General features: G+C 39.5%; 1 protein-coding gene across 1 annotated transcript; it reads right to left on the bottom strand.

Moving 5' to 3' along the window:
- Positions 1-216: 216 nt before the first annotated feature.
- LOC107737685 (constitutive coactivator of PPAR-gamma-like protein 2) lies at positions 217-14,761 on the bottom strand. The gene is made up of 15 exons (XM_016549273.1): positions 13,477-14,761; positions 11,881-12,127; positions 11,705-11,787; positions 11,421-11,549; positions 11,221-11,323; positions 10,750-10,823; positions 10,370-10,656; positions 10,009-10,275; positions 8,560-8,674; positions 7,107-7,316; positions 6,791-7,019; positions 6,574-6,700; positions 5,548-5,611; positions 5,179-5,453; positions 217-629 (listed from the first exon to the last, which is right to left on the bottom strand). The coding sequence occupies exons 1-15, from the start codon at positions 13,990-13,992 to the stop codon at positions 527-529; spliced, it is 2,829 nt and encodes a 942-aa protein (XP_016404759.1). The 5' UTR covers positions 13,993-14,761; the 3' UTR covers positions 217-526.
- Between the last annotated feature and the right edge of the window lie 352 nt (positions 14,762-15,113).

Genomic DNA, 15,113 nt, shown 5'->3' with positions numbered 1-15,113 from the left:
ATCAATTTAATGCATCCTTGCTAAATATACTTTAATTAAAATCTTGTTAACTGTAGTCCACATTAATAATTCAGTGTGCATGATACATAACCCTAATTTTACAAGTCTTACTTTTTCAGTTACAACCCAGAAGCCGTATTTCCTTAAACAGAAAACATGGCAGTATAATGCTGAATGTCTTTCAAATAAACAGGAAAATAAAAACCATAACTCCTGTTTACTAAAAGAATAAATTTTATTTCAGCACTGTAAGTCATTTCCCAACCATACAAACATGACTGCCAACTTTGACTCTCTCTCTCTCGCTGAGCCTTTTGGCTTTCTTCCCAATCCACTGTGAAATCAGACCACAACAGTAAGACAAATTAAAAAGAAAAAGTTTCTTTCCAAAACAATCAGGTGCTTTCTTTATACTAAAAATGAGAAATTGTTAATAACGATCATAACCATAACAGCAATAATAATAATGAACTTTACCCTTCACTTCACAAGTTTTTGGGAGCTTTTGGAGATCTTGATGCATGCATCAATGCGTTTGTGTTGATGAATGGATCGGTTTTCCAAGAACAGACGACAGAATGTGTTGCCTACAAATGGATGTCTCGACTTGACGGTCTTGGGGGCACATGCTAAAAAGCAAAGAGGACGAGATATAGAGGCTACGTACTTCCAGAAAATGTAGGATGTCAGCGGCCCACTGTACACAACACATTGCTATTATCAGACTAGGATCGAAACCTGACCATACCAGTGGTCCTGTGGAGTGAAGGGCGACAGAGCCAGGATACAGGGGTAACAGTTATAAAGCAAGAGTCAGATCTGAGGTTCAGACACAAATCTACAGGAATGCACAGGCAAAACTCTTCACCAAAATAGCTGTTGTGTGTGCGCGCATGGTTACAGTATGTGTTCACACTTAACCTATCCATGACTACATTGAAGCTACATTTTTCAGAGGGACGATACATGTGCATGGGAGCTGAAGAAGTGTTCTAGGGTTAATCGCTATGAAGAGCTGTGTCCAAGGCTACACTTGAGAGGAAATAAAGTAATCTTCATTTTAGCAATGAAACTGGACGATACAAGATTTAGCCACTGTTCACCAAAAAGATGTAAACATCACATTTTCTTCATTTAGTATCTGATTACGGACCCCTTACGTATTCTAATAACTCAATTACTGAAAACACATAGCTGTATAATCATATATACAGGATCCAGAAAGAGAATCAAGACTGTTAACTATATACTGGAAAAGCACTTTCCAGAAATCAACTTTGGTTAAAAATGTGTATGTTGCACAAATGTGTATTAGTCTGCTTTGTGTGCAAGGAAGCAAAATTTGCTCAAAATAATTCAGCTTTAAATTGACAATTTTAAAGAGACTGAAAAACACAATGTTATTTCTACGAGTGACAATTACATCATAATGGTGAAGTGGTCTGAAATGATACCATACAAAATAGAGGCGAGGAAAATTGCAATCATTACAGTTGAAAATATCTAGTCATCTCTGCTAAGCAAATTTTAATACTAAATGTAGCAACGGTCAAAGGAGTAGCTGTTGTAATAACATTAAAAAAAGGAAAAAACACAATTTCACAACTGAATGAAACCAAAGATGGTAAGGTTAAATTTCTCGATTCACTGTTGAAAATGTTACCAACTCTTGTCTAAGATTACTTACAGACAGATTATTATACTAATTATAAAAGTTAAAATCTCTCACTGTTAGTATGAAAATGTAAGGAGAGTTGCAGCGGGGGAAACAAAGGCAAGAATAAAAGAATGAACAGAGACAAGAGCTAAGAAGAGGGAGAACACTTGAACTTATTGTGACTGTGAATGTCCATGGCCCATAAAACTGTGAAAAAGGGGATGGAAAAAAAGAAAAGGGAAAACGTTGGGATTTGCATTTGTGACCAAATGTTTTAACGGTTTTATCAAGACCAGCATCTGGAGTAAAACAGCGCCATTCTAACAACCTCACTGATCTCCAGAGCATCCTTCTCATTCAACCCAAATATTATCCACTAGATATTTCTATATTTTACTCTCACATGAATCTCCATAAATGTCTGAATGAGAGTTAAAGCAGCAATCTAGAACAGAGCAAAGCAGAGAAGCTTTGGAGAGGGTAACTTTGGAACCAAGCATCTGAAACTGCAAATTCAGTAAGAGAAATTAACACACTGGACAATACATTAATATCTGAATATGCCAAAGTTTTTTACTTTTTTTTTTCTCCCTCATACTAACTGATGTCTCTCTACGGGTATAACAAAGGTGCTGTGTGTATGTGCGAGAGAGAGATTATATCTTTATTTGGTGTGCCTGTATATTTCGGTTTATGCTGTTCCTTTCTTAGATTACACTTATAACTAAATGTGAAGGAGTTACTGATACTCTATGACAAACACACTGAGAAAAAACCCAACTAACTGAAACGGCTGTAAATCACAGATCAAAAAGGACTGATTGTTTTAAAAGGATCTACTGTTATTCTGAGGAAACCGAAATTCCATTAACGGGTGCGTATGCATGTTCATATGCACTAACATACTGGAGATCCTCTCTTGAAAACTAACACTACTGTACTTAACTCGTAATAAATGTGACAACCTAAGGTTGAGGTTTGAAATGCTCTAGCGTGCATGACGGTGTAGCGTGTTAGTTCACAAACACTACCTGTCACGCTACGGTCAAGATTCTTCTTGGTTTAAAGTCTGTCCGGTATGTCCAGTATTGTCATATTCTGACACCGATATATCACTGTCATTTTTTTACTTATTTTATAGCAAACTGCATTAACAATGCATGCTTCAGGTCATCATGATATTTCTGACGGACTGATCTGTCTGGATTCCTCAAGAGTGAGAATTTGCAGAATATACATAGACATGTAACTATAATGGGCGTCTTCCATAATCTGCTTTAAAGAGCTTTCGATATATTTTTAGTGGCACTAAATATAATATTAACTTCTTAACAAAATAAGGTGCATCTTATAACTTCAATAGAAAGCTGTGATGTAATCTTGACATTGTCAATTGTACAGATCTTAAACTATGATTAAATGCAATAGCCTCTCTCAAGTGTATTAGTTATTCTTAAAATTAAATTCTCATTCATTACGTCCAACAAATCATTGGTACAAAACATGTATTATGTTTTTAAAATGCATTAAAAACATTAACATGTAAGTAAAATTAATCTCCTAACCATCTGATGCAAAATGGTCAATATAACAGCAAGTGCGGCTTTAATCTTCAGGGTGTTTCGTTCGTTTTCATTTTAAAGCCTATTCGCCTCAATAGAAGTAATGTTTTGAACATAGAAGTGCATGAGTTCATAGGACTGTCACAAAAACAAGACGAGACGGACTGATCACGAAACAGTCTGGTGAAGCACAGACTCCAATTTTATTTTTATTTTTTTGCTTTTTAAATGACTTTGCCACAATAAAAGGTGATCCTAGGGTTCTTTAGATTCATTTCTTTCGAGCGTAAATAAACTACAATGATTTTAGCGATGGTGAGAGAATGCACATGTACAAAAAGCATCCACATGGTACACATGCACAAGGCACAGAGGAGACGTGAACAACGAGGGGCGAAAAAAAAAGAGCTGCTAAAACCCGAAAGCAAAATGTTGTGAAGCAGAGAGATGTCAAATGGCAGGTTTGTCTGAGGGACTGTGTGCATTCTCGACCACTGATAAAATCACTCCCCTAAATCATGTCATTGCGTAACAGGATCATGTACATTTGGGTCTATATACAAACGGCTGGGATGTCAAACAGTATCACGGTTTCCTCCGAACACACTGCTTCCTCCCTAACTCTGCCAGAGGCCTCGATTTTCTTTATCCTGGTTCGAGGACAACCCAGTGTGTTTTCGGTTTTAAAACAAAGTGCAACTCCGACGCACTCCGTTCTCACATTCAAATGGGTTGGTGTTGATTTGTACGTCATACTGGTAAACAACACGCAAGGTTAAGTGTATCTGGACAGTTAAACTGTCAAAAGAAATGACAGCCTGCTGCTTAATAAAAGGATGTTAACCAATTAACTGTATTTATATAGCGCAGTACTATCATAAATAATATTTTAAGTGCTTTACGTTACAATACAATACATTTTTAAGGGTATTTCTTCCTCAGTCGAGGGGAGGGGCTTGCATATGTATAATTTCGGGCTTAAGGTGCTTTAAATATTCCGACTTTAGAACTACTTGAGTACTGCTGTGAATCCTCAAGGGGATGTGGGCCTAAAAGAAGATTGTCTACATGTGATAGAAAGCAACAGAGGAGAGATAGCTATGCGATGCAGATTGTAACCTGTACGAATCTTTCCCTTCCGTTTGCTCGCCGTTACTCAAACACGGCTCTCTGAGCCTGGACTTCTCGGGCCGCCCGTGGCCCCTGTGCTGAAGACAATAGCAATTTCTCCACATGCAAATCACTCTTTGATAAGATAATATGCAAAGAAAAAAAAAAGGGACTACCATGTGTGTGTGAATGCACACTGTGACATACAAATACAACCCGCGTTCTCCGTAAGTTTCCACTCGTCTACTGTATTCAGGGCAGTGTTGATTTGAATCCTCCCCTATGTGGTACACTGCAGATACAGCCATGTGTAGTACAAATAGTGTGATTTTTTGCTGTGTGGTGGAAACTTTAGAGCAGGTGCTGCTGTGCTACTTGACACGTGCAAGTATTTCAAGTAGGTCAATTTTCAAATACACTTTGGGCAATAGGGGGCTTTTCGTAGCCATTTTAGGCAATCATACATATAAGGTCACCGTCAATGTACTAAGGTCTGAAAAGAAAACGGTGTCGAAATAAAGACTCGAGAGCTTTTCACGATGCTACAACACTGATGGGCCAGTGGAAAGGATGAGGTCCAGAACCAGAAGATTCAGGGCGATGTGCAGTCGAGGGTTGTGATTTAAACTCGCTCAGTTTTAAACCAAACCCAGCTTAAGGTGACACATAGACCGCATTCCTGACACTGTCCATCTGTCGTTTCCAGCATGTGCAGCATCATAAATTATACCATGACAACACAAAGTGGCTACTGTGCCCTAAATATTCAATTTTGCAAGGAAAAGGCAGTCGACCTTAGATCATTCCCTCTCACTCTCTCATTCTTATTACATTATGGGATGTAATTACTCCTCTTTCTGTAGTGCACCATCTGATGGGCAGTCGTCAAGGCAATAAGGGGCCTCTACCTCCACCCCATCTCCTGACTGGTTGTCTCTGCTGGCTAAGGCACACTGGATTGGCTGGGCCAGTGGTGGCAGGTCAAGAGCTTGACCAATGGCGCTTCCTGAAGAGCTGCCGTTCAGCTGCTGCGACGCGGTCCCCGTTCCCTCCGTGGGCCGCCCCACCGCATTAGCGTCCTCGGTGAGTTTTGGGGGGCTGGAGGGTGGTGAAGAGGACAGAGTCTACGAGAAACATTGGGAGAAAGAGAAGGGAAAAAATTGTTTATCTCCTCGCTCACATTTAGCATTTAGCGTGAAAGTTATGCATCAGACTGACCGGTGTTCTGTTGGTGGTCACTTTCTTCCCTCCCCTTCCTTTCACTGTCAATTCTTTACCCCTTCTGGGAAACAACAAAAAAAGATTAGATGTTATATATACATATGTGCATTAGGGATAACATTTTGGCTGATTTTTTATGCTTAAAAACAATAATACAACAATAACGCCCTCTACATTAACAGATAAGCTCTGTAAAATGTACACAATAGTGGAGAGAATTATATATTTATGAAAAATGTCTTTGGCACAAAGCATGTTCAACTGCATTTAAAACCATTGAATTTTTTTGAGGCTGCAATTTAACATGTTTGTATATTTTCCGCAGTGAATATTTCAAAAAAAAAACACTGCACATTTGTATTCGTATTTATTCGATATAAATAAATATATACCATCTTCACCAGGTAATACAATCTTTTTGACAGGTAAAATTTAAAATTTGATTGTAAATTGAAAATCTAAGAATAGTCTCAATACACAAACACTTCTGCATTTAGCGTCAAAAACCACTGCAACTTCTGGTGCAGCGCAGTGTATGAAAACTGAGAAAATGAAGCACAAAATTAAATCTTGAGAAAGTATTACATGACAGGACAAAGCAATATGAATATGAAACACCTTAACACTAAGGTTATTTAAAGCTTCTGGAACTCGTTACTAAAATGTTATGGTTTAATACCAAAAATGTTATGTTTACTATAGTTAATGGAGTACACAATACTATAATATATCGTAATTTTTGGAGATAAACAGTTATTAGAAATAAGAGTTTGCTACTGCCACGGTTTTCTATCAGCTGGTACAGCACTGAGATTTTAGCGGAAATACATATGAAGTCGACATGCACAGAGTTTAATGCATTAAAATCTCCACTTGCTGCTAGAAGCCTCACCAGTAGGTTGTGCAATTGAGAGTTGATAAAGAGCAGCAGAGAGAGAGGAGCCATTTGTTGTGAGGCTTCTGTCATACCTCCATAAATAATCAGCTGTATGGCCACTATTTTATGACACAGAATGGACTCACCCTTTCCCTCCTACTGACACCACCTGCATATTGACTCTGCCACGGACTGGTTTGTTCCCAGCCCACTGACCAACAACCATGCCAGCTATTTCCAGCTTGCCACCCTGGGGAGGTATAGACTGGATTCCTAAAAAAAAGTTTCAGAAAATGACTAAGTGGCACCCAAAGGGCAGTAAATAAAATCAACTAAATGTGCTAAATGGGAGGAAGGTCTAACCTGGGAAGGCCCTGTGCCGGTGCTGGTGGTGATGGTGAGGAGGAAGAGGAGGCATTGAGCCCAGGTGGCGAGGAGGGTATAGAGGATGCATGGGGTAGAAAGGGGGCACCATGGCAGGGGGGAGGAATGCAGGGGGTGGCAGTGGTGGAGGTGGGGGAGGTGGCCGGGACAGGTTGATGCCGTCCAGAATGGCCTGGCGCATCTTCTCCACTCTTGAAACCAGCTCCTCCTGCAGGACAAAGCGTCAAAGACAATAAAAAACCCTTAAATATTCCCAAATACTAAACAGATGTGACTGCATCTATACATTTGTTACCTGGCCTTCACACATATCAAGTAAGGAGGCTCTGTCTCTGGTGGCTTTAGCTAGCTTGCTCTGGAACAACTTCCCATCGAAAAAGCCCCAAGGGCAGCAGTGGTCCCATGGCAAGGGCTGTCCACATACATCATTCACAAACAGGGCAGTGTCCACTCCACCCATGAACAGAGAGGCCAGCTGCACCCCACGGTTATCCACCTTCTCCACCTGGTATCAGTGTCATAGAGAAGAAATATGATCCGACGGCATGTTTGGCATCAGCCTGGTAAATGTCACAGTAGCTTGTCATTTCAGATTTCACAGAGCTCTTTCAAAGCAGATTATTGACAGCCTGACAGTTGAAAGACAGCATTCTATTTTAAAGAAATGTTTTGCCTTGAACCTTTTGCTTTATGTGACATACAGCTATTGAAGTTGAGCTGAGCTGTTGAGTCCTTACGTACAAGTTAGTCTTGTCTGAAAACATGCTTTGCCTCAAGGCAAAGAAAAAAAGTGTCAAAATTGTTGTGAATGAACATTTAATAAAGAAAGCGTGGAAGATACAAAGATAAAGAGTGCATGGGGTATGTTGTGTGCAGTGTTCAATTCAATCCTGCCTCTCACTGCTTTTACTGTAATCTGGGCCTGTACAGTTATATAAGAACATGCAAACACATGCAAATGTACTTTAGTCTGAAACCACAGCTCTCTATCCATCTGCTATTGACTCAATAAAAAGTACATCTTTAATTAGAAATAAAAATCTTTAATTAGTTTTCAATCATTCTCTGAGATGCTGCCAACACACACACGTAATACATATATACATATATGTATATACATATATATATATATATACATACATATACACACACACACACATACGTTTGATACATACGTTATATACTTTTTCAGCATCTCAGAGAGGCTCAGTTTACAGTAAATGCTGCTCCATACAAACTAATCTCATTCATTTGGGAAAACAACACAAAATTGTAATTATAAACCAGCTGTTGTCAATAAAATAAGTTTTAAGGGCTCCCTGTGGTTTTTGCCAAAATAAAATCTTGATGGTTTAATGAAAATAAAAAAAATTAAGACAGCCATAAATATTAGTATTGTTGTATTACAACTGTATTGTAAAATAAAATAATGATTATTGTATTACTTTTCTTAAATCTTTTTTTTATTTTTTATTTTTTATGAAATTTGACAATAGCGATATATTTTTATTTTGGTAAATATTTTAATTCAGAAATAAATAAGAATACTACTAATAATAGTTGTTATAGTTATTGATAATAATAATAGTAATAATAATAGATAATAATCACATTGATATAAACCACAACATTTTTCAAATTGTGCAGCCCTAATACAAGCACAGCGAAAAAAATCAAATAAAAAAGGCTAGCCCTATTTGCTGGAGGGGGTGGTCACTGTGTGACAGAGTTAATGAGAAATGCGTTACCTTGAGTTCCTGAAGTTGGTCAGGCTCATAGAGCTGGTTGGACACAGCTTGAGCCAAAAAGGCATCAAGCTCATGGCGCTGAAGAATGCGACCCCCCGGCCACTGCATCATATACCTGTAAACACACAATACCGCTCAAGACACCCAGAGCTCCTCGGGTTCAGTGCTGATCTACTTATCCAATCATTTAGTAAGAATATGGCTGCACGATTATGACAAAAATCATAATTGTCGATTATTGCCTTGAAATTGTAATTGCGATTATTAATTACGATTATCACAATTTACATTGAATGATGTTTATACCATTGTTTGATGCCACTGCATGCCGTATTTTTATATGAAAATAAACAAGCTGAAAACACTAATTGAAAAACTTTTAGTGCTTTTCTATAGTATTAAGCCTCAAATGTCAACTATACATCGGATTGGTTTCTTCTTTAAATTATAAAAAAAGTAAAAATATAAATGGTATTATAGTGCTATACTAAAACAAAAATTAAAACAATGGAAAAACCCTTAAAGGGATAGTTCACCCAAAAATGAAAAATTGAACAGCACATTCATTTTTGCTGTGGTACTTAAATCAGTTTTGTAAACCTCAAAAGTTGCCTGGTATTGGTATTAGCCATTTATGTTTTGGTACTGTGACAACACTCGAAACATGTCTGCTATTTTACAGTCTAACCAAGGTCTATGGCTCACCTAGCTTGCGAATCGAAATCGAATCGAATCGGGACATCTGAATCGATACCCAGCCCTAGTAATTAATGACTGAATTTTAATTTTTGGGTGAACCATCCCTTTAAACATCAAAGGTTATATTACAGTATCTCACAGAAGTGAGTACACCACTCACATTTTTGTAAATATTTTATTATATCTTTTCATGTGACAACACTGAAGAAATGACACTTTGCTACAATGTAAAGTAGTGAGTGTACAGCTTGTATAACAGTGTAAATTTGCTGTCCCCTCAAAATAACTCAACACACAGCCATTAATGTTAAACCGCTGGCCACAAAAGTGAGTTAGGGAAAAATCTGTAGATGGAGAAATCTCAATACAAGTTCTTTGTGCATTTTTCTTTTTTTCTACTTTTTTGTTAGAAAATGTTTATTTAATATTTATTCAGGTTTTTTAAGGTATCCAATATTTTGGCTGTACACTCACTACTTTACATTGTAGCAAAGTGTCATTTCTTCAGTGTTGTCACATGAAAAGATATAATAAAATATTTACAAAAATGTGAAGGGTATACTCACTTCTGTGAGATACTGTATATACACTATATATCATATATAATATTATAATTAACTTTAAAATACATAAACCTAAGTAATAATACTGATCTTAAATGCATAAAAAAAAAGTAAAAGTAAAAACTTCAAAACTTCCTCAGCAAGAAATATTAGGGATGAAACCAGAATGCCATTTATTTGTGAGCACATGCTGTGTGACTGTTGTACCTTGGTCAGGATGTGGTAGATCTGTGGATACATGAGTCCTCTTCTGTGTCTGTGTTCTGCCACTCTCAGCACCTCGGCACTGACCTGTGGAAGGGGTGGAGTTGTGATGTCCATGTGACTCCGCGTTGGCATGGACAGCAATGATGGAATGGACGGCCCACTTCCGTTACCATGGTGCCCGTCCCCAGAGCCACTGCCGCCCTGTCCACTGGGATCTTCCCATCTTGTAGACTTGTCAGCCAAATGACTACGACAGAAAATGAATATTCATTCTGCTCTGAATAGCAGATTGTTTGCAGGTACACAACACAATGAACAGATTCTGTACAATATAAACTCACTTAGTGCTGGTGTCATTTTGCTCCTCCCCATCTGAAGACGACGATGATGAGGGGGAGGGGCCTGTAGGAGCAGCAGTGTGATGATTGGGCTGTCGGTTGCCACCTTGAGAGGAATCATATGGAGCAGACCAATCAGCAAAGCCCATTTTCCCAACTAGTGAATCATTACAGTCCTGCAGAGGCTGAGTTGGGTTCTGGCATAAAAGGGCTGGACCAGTGGCAGGGCCGGGTCCGTAGAGCCCACCTGGATAAGGCACCTTAACACCTGACACCTGGGGTGGACCAAACTGTGGAGAACAGCAAAGAAGAGATTGGCTGAAATCAGTTTCGGGAAAATAAACATGATTTGAGGCACTACACTTCTTTAGTAGAAAAATTACCTGAGCTTTTACAGGCTGCATTGCCCCCATGTGGCCTGGAGGTCCACTAAACTGACTAGGCCCAAAGCCTGGAACTGAAAGAAGAGTCAGGGAAACCAAATTAATATCGTGTGAGTATAATCTGATTGATTTCAAAGTTTATCATATGGAAAATAAACATACACTCTGTTCAAAGGTTTGGGGTCTGTAAGGGGTTTTCCTTTGATCAAAAATGCAGTAAAAACAGTTATATTATGAGATATTGTTGCAATTTAAAAGTGTTCTCTATTTAACTATTTTAAAACATAAATTATTCCTTTGATGCAAAGCAGAATTTTCAGCATCATTACTCCAGTCTTCAGTGATACTTCAGAAATCATTCTAATATGCTGATTTGGTGTTCAAGAAACGGAAAAAAAAGCCTGCTGATCCTAAACTTTGAAGGTTAGTGTATGTACTGTCAAGGGTCTTCAAACACCACATTATACCTACAGAGGTAAGGAGAAGGTCCCATGGAGAGAGGTCTTGGTTTACTGGCCGCTGAAAAGTATTCCACTGCCTTCTTAAACCTCTCAATTTTATCTTCAGTTTGTGACTGGCGGTTAGAAAAATTAGAAAGTCCCCATGTTATGGTGAACTTTTAAGGTGAGGTAGTACATGAAAACGCATATGGTAACACAGCCATGCTTCACCTGTGACTGCTTGAAAACATCCTTGGCCACCGAATCTAAATTCCCAAGATCTTTGATGGATGCCACATACTCAGATACAGCCTTAATAACAACCTCACATGGAGGGAGCACTAACTGATGAGCCCTTACCTGAACAGAGAGAAGAAGAACAAAGAATGAAGTTAAAAGAATGGGTTATATTGATAAAACTGATGCTCAAGGATGCTTAAGTCTGTATGATCAATTACAATTATGGAAGAATGAAAATATTTGAAAAAGTGTGAAATGACAAATTGTATAAGCACCTTTAGGGAGGCAAGAGGGTGTTCTGGGCCTAGCAGACTCCAATGAAAGGCAGCCAAGTCTTCATCTGGCAGAATGTGGTTACCTGTTTTTTTTTTAAAACCCACATTTAGAACCAACCAATGTATGGAGAAAACGCAAGTCACGTCCTGGACTAAAAACCTGTGGCGTCACTTACCAAGAAGAGCAGCAAAGATGGGCAGGTGCTGGGTCTTGAGGCCGAGCTGGCGAGCCGCCTCTGATAGCAGGTACTGGTGAGTGGTCAGATTCTTGCCATTCCATGAGAGCTTGAGAGCGTGGGAGCTGAAATAGGCCGGAACATTGCATAGCGCAAACTCTGAGTCCTGTGCAATCAGACCCTGAAAACCATAGTCTCTGTACAGGGATAGCACCTCCTGATGGTGGTCCTCCAGGGTCTGCACCACCTACAACATAAGCAGGGTGGAAGGAGACCATGTATTCTTGTGATCTACTGATAAACAAGCTCCTATTGCTCTGAATTTCTGATCAAACAGCATTTTGACCATCCAGCTTAAAGGTGCACTCTATTAGCCTACTTTTTTGGCTCATCTTGGGTTTATACTAACACATTAGTGTTGTCAAATTATACATTTTTTAATACATATTGATTCTGAATATTTGAAACAATTGCAATACTCATTTTATGCAGCACTGATACACTGGTACCAGCTCTGACATCAAGGTGACACAAACAGCAGTGTGTATTTTAATTAAATAAATATATAGTTTGTTGCATGTTTCAAAGTGAAGTGCATCACTGTGTTCTTACACGCGAACGACTCTGTTCAAAATAAACGCAGCAAACTCCATCTCTGTGCAATGAGTTTAACATTTACTTTGTAACACGATGGACACTGCGAGGTACGCAGTTTTTTTCACATCTGCATAGTTTCCAACAATTTTGTCGACAGATAATCACAGCATTTCACACACATTTCTAATAAGAAGCATATGTAAACCTGTGGTCACAGATACTTTAATTCATATACTGTTTTTTTTTTTTAAATTCAATTTTTTTTACTTTACAGTGCAGTTGTATTACTACTCGTAATGTAATTTTCTTAGAAATAGTAAAACTAATAATTTTATTGATATATCACCTTACTCAGAGCTTTCGGGCCTGATGTATCTCGGACATCAGAGTTTCCGTTGATAAGAAAACACTTTGAATTGTGTGGGAAAGAGTTGTAGCAATTTTTCCATGTAGTGTCAAAAATTATGTTGAATATCAATATTTTTCTAGTTGCTGTATCAAAGTTATAAATTCCAGTATTGTGACAACCTTATAACACACATTAGCTAGAGATCCAAAATTGTCTGTCAGCTGTGATTAACTTATTCCTCAAGCAAAAGTGTCAGAGGGTGAATCAATGAGCAATTGACTAGTCATGTGATCATAACATGGCAGCCTTCATGAGGAGACCCACTCCATGTAAAATAAAACAGCTTTTTTATTATTTTGACTGGAGTCTCACCTGTACATCATTGTAAACATTTTCAAAATATTAATCACTGCATTACGTGTAAAACTTTAATGAGGGAAGAGTGCACCTTTAAAATGACAGTTTAATGAAAATTGATGATTTTGAAGATTATTTTACTTGCTTTGCCAACACTTTTACAATGAAACTGGCAATGCATTGCAGCACAAATTGGCTAAAACTCTCTACATTGAAATGTAAAAAAGTAAGAAAGCTGCTAAAAGGACATGGCAATCCACAATTCCTCTCGAGGGGGGCATCAGGCCACTCACCCGCACGCGGAATCGGAACATGGCGAGGCGGACACAGTGGCTCAGGCAGGCCGGGGGCAGGAACCAGGCCCGCGGAGGGGGCGTGGCCTTGCTTCCGACGTGGTTGACGATGAGCTGTGCGGTCTGTCGCTGCCCCTGCGCCCGCCGCGCCCACTCCGGCCAGCGATCCTTGCCAAGCGTTCCGTTAAAGACCACCACCAGCTCCAGTCCGCCTTGGTACAGACAGGCCTGGGAGAGCGCCGCCAGATAGCCGAGCATTGCATTCCACTCGCCTCCACAAACCCAGTCGGTCTGGTAGCCCCCGTAGAGCCGCTGAAGGCCAGAGTCTGCGTCAACCAGAATGCGCGCTGGCGGGGGAGGCGGAGGCAGCGAGCTGGGATGATGGGGATGGTGGTAGTGGTGGTGGTGGTGTGGGGGCTGACGGCCTGCGGTTCGCGCGAACTTGAGAAGATCTACTGGAACTGCCGCCCCAGGGCAGCGTTTCTCCAAATACTCCTGAAACCCTTGCACTCCCATATTGTGTCTAAGCGCTTGAGATGGATGGGTCTGGTTAAGAAGTTGAATTCTAGGTTGTGTGCTCAGAACTAGATCTGTCCGCTTGTAGTTGGATAACTAAAGAGCTGAAATGTCAGATAAATTATCCCACAAATGCAAGTGCCGACCGACCCCCTGTAAAATTCCAGATACGCGTGGCTATTTTTTACGTTTGGTCGTGTTCGTGCAATCTGTGTCCATTCCTTACTGTGTCAATAGTATAATCCCGCTACAGTCTCTCTGTTTTGATGAATTACAATGTTGCACGGTCTACAACGTAACGATGGAGGATAACGGCGCGCACGCTACAGTTACGATGTCGACAATGATGGTAACATCAAAATATAATCTTATTTGTAACCTTTCTACAAACTAAACAACAACTACGCCGTTGCTATCCAACATGACCGTTAGGTGATTCAAACTAACTCTAGCTGCTAGTGAATACAGTATGTCCTGTTATAAGAGCTAGTTTGTGGCTAACAAACTAGCTCGCGCAGTTAGCCAAGATCCCGGCGTGATTGACGCGTCAACTAGTCGAGACAAATCGGGGGCTGCCACGATTCGGAATGAGATGAATAATTAAGGGAAAAATAAAGTAAAACAACTAAAATAAAACAAAAACAAAAGCCCGATGTAAGCTCCCTCGCTCTGTCTCACTCACGACTTCATGTTGAGGAGAGGAACATACTTTCATGCGACGTCGGCCATCTTGCGACTTCCCCGCGGACCGATAGAAAGCGGGAGGGCAGGCGAGCTGAGGAAAGTGGGAGGACCGATGGGCCTGGTGCCCGGGGGATGTAGTTTTTCTAACTGAAAAGGTATCTGGATTATAGAGTAAAACACTACAACTACCAGTACAGTAAAGTAGTGATGGGAGAAACTAAGCTTTTCGAAGCATTGAATCAATTGAACCAATTGCTTCGAAAAATTATTCGATGTTTCGAAGCACTTGAAACAGCACATGCTAGCGACACCTGCTGGTGAAAACGTTGTAAAAGCATCAAGAACTCAGACCAAACTTACAAAACAAATGGAAATGTTTTTTTAGAAATACCATTTTTTTTAAATAAACAATAAACACTTAAATACTATTAAATATT

Source organism: Sinocyclocheilus rhinocerous, unplaced genomic scaffold (assembly GCF_001515625.1).
Source record: "Sinocyclocheilus rhinocerous isolate Xijiao unplaced genomic scaffold, SAMN03320098_v1.1 scaffold72, whole genome shotgun sequence".
Taxonomy (NCBI): Eukaryota; Metazoa; Chordata; class Actinopteri; order Cypriniformes; family Cyprinidae; genus Sinocyclocheilus; species Sinocyclocheilus rhinocerous.
Note: the sequence above shows the minus strand (reverse complement) of the source record. Positions and strands in the feature narration are given on the sequence as shown.

Coding starts and splice junctions, on each gene's coding strand:
- LOC107737685 (XM_016549273.1), bottom strand. CDS start 13,992: ATGGGAGTGCAAGGGTTTCAGGAGTATTTGGAGAAACGCTGCCCTGGG. Junction 6,701..6,790: donor CCGGCACAGGGCCTTCCCAG/GTTAGACCTTCC, acceptor ACTTTTTTTTAG/GAATCCAGTCTATACCTCCC. Junction 5,454..5,547: donor TGACCACCAACAGAACACCG/GTCAGTCTGATG, acceptor TGTTTCTCGTAG/ACTCTGTCCTCTTCACCACC.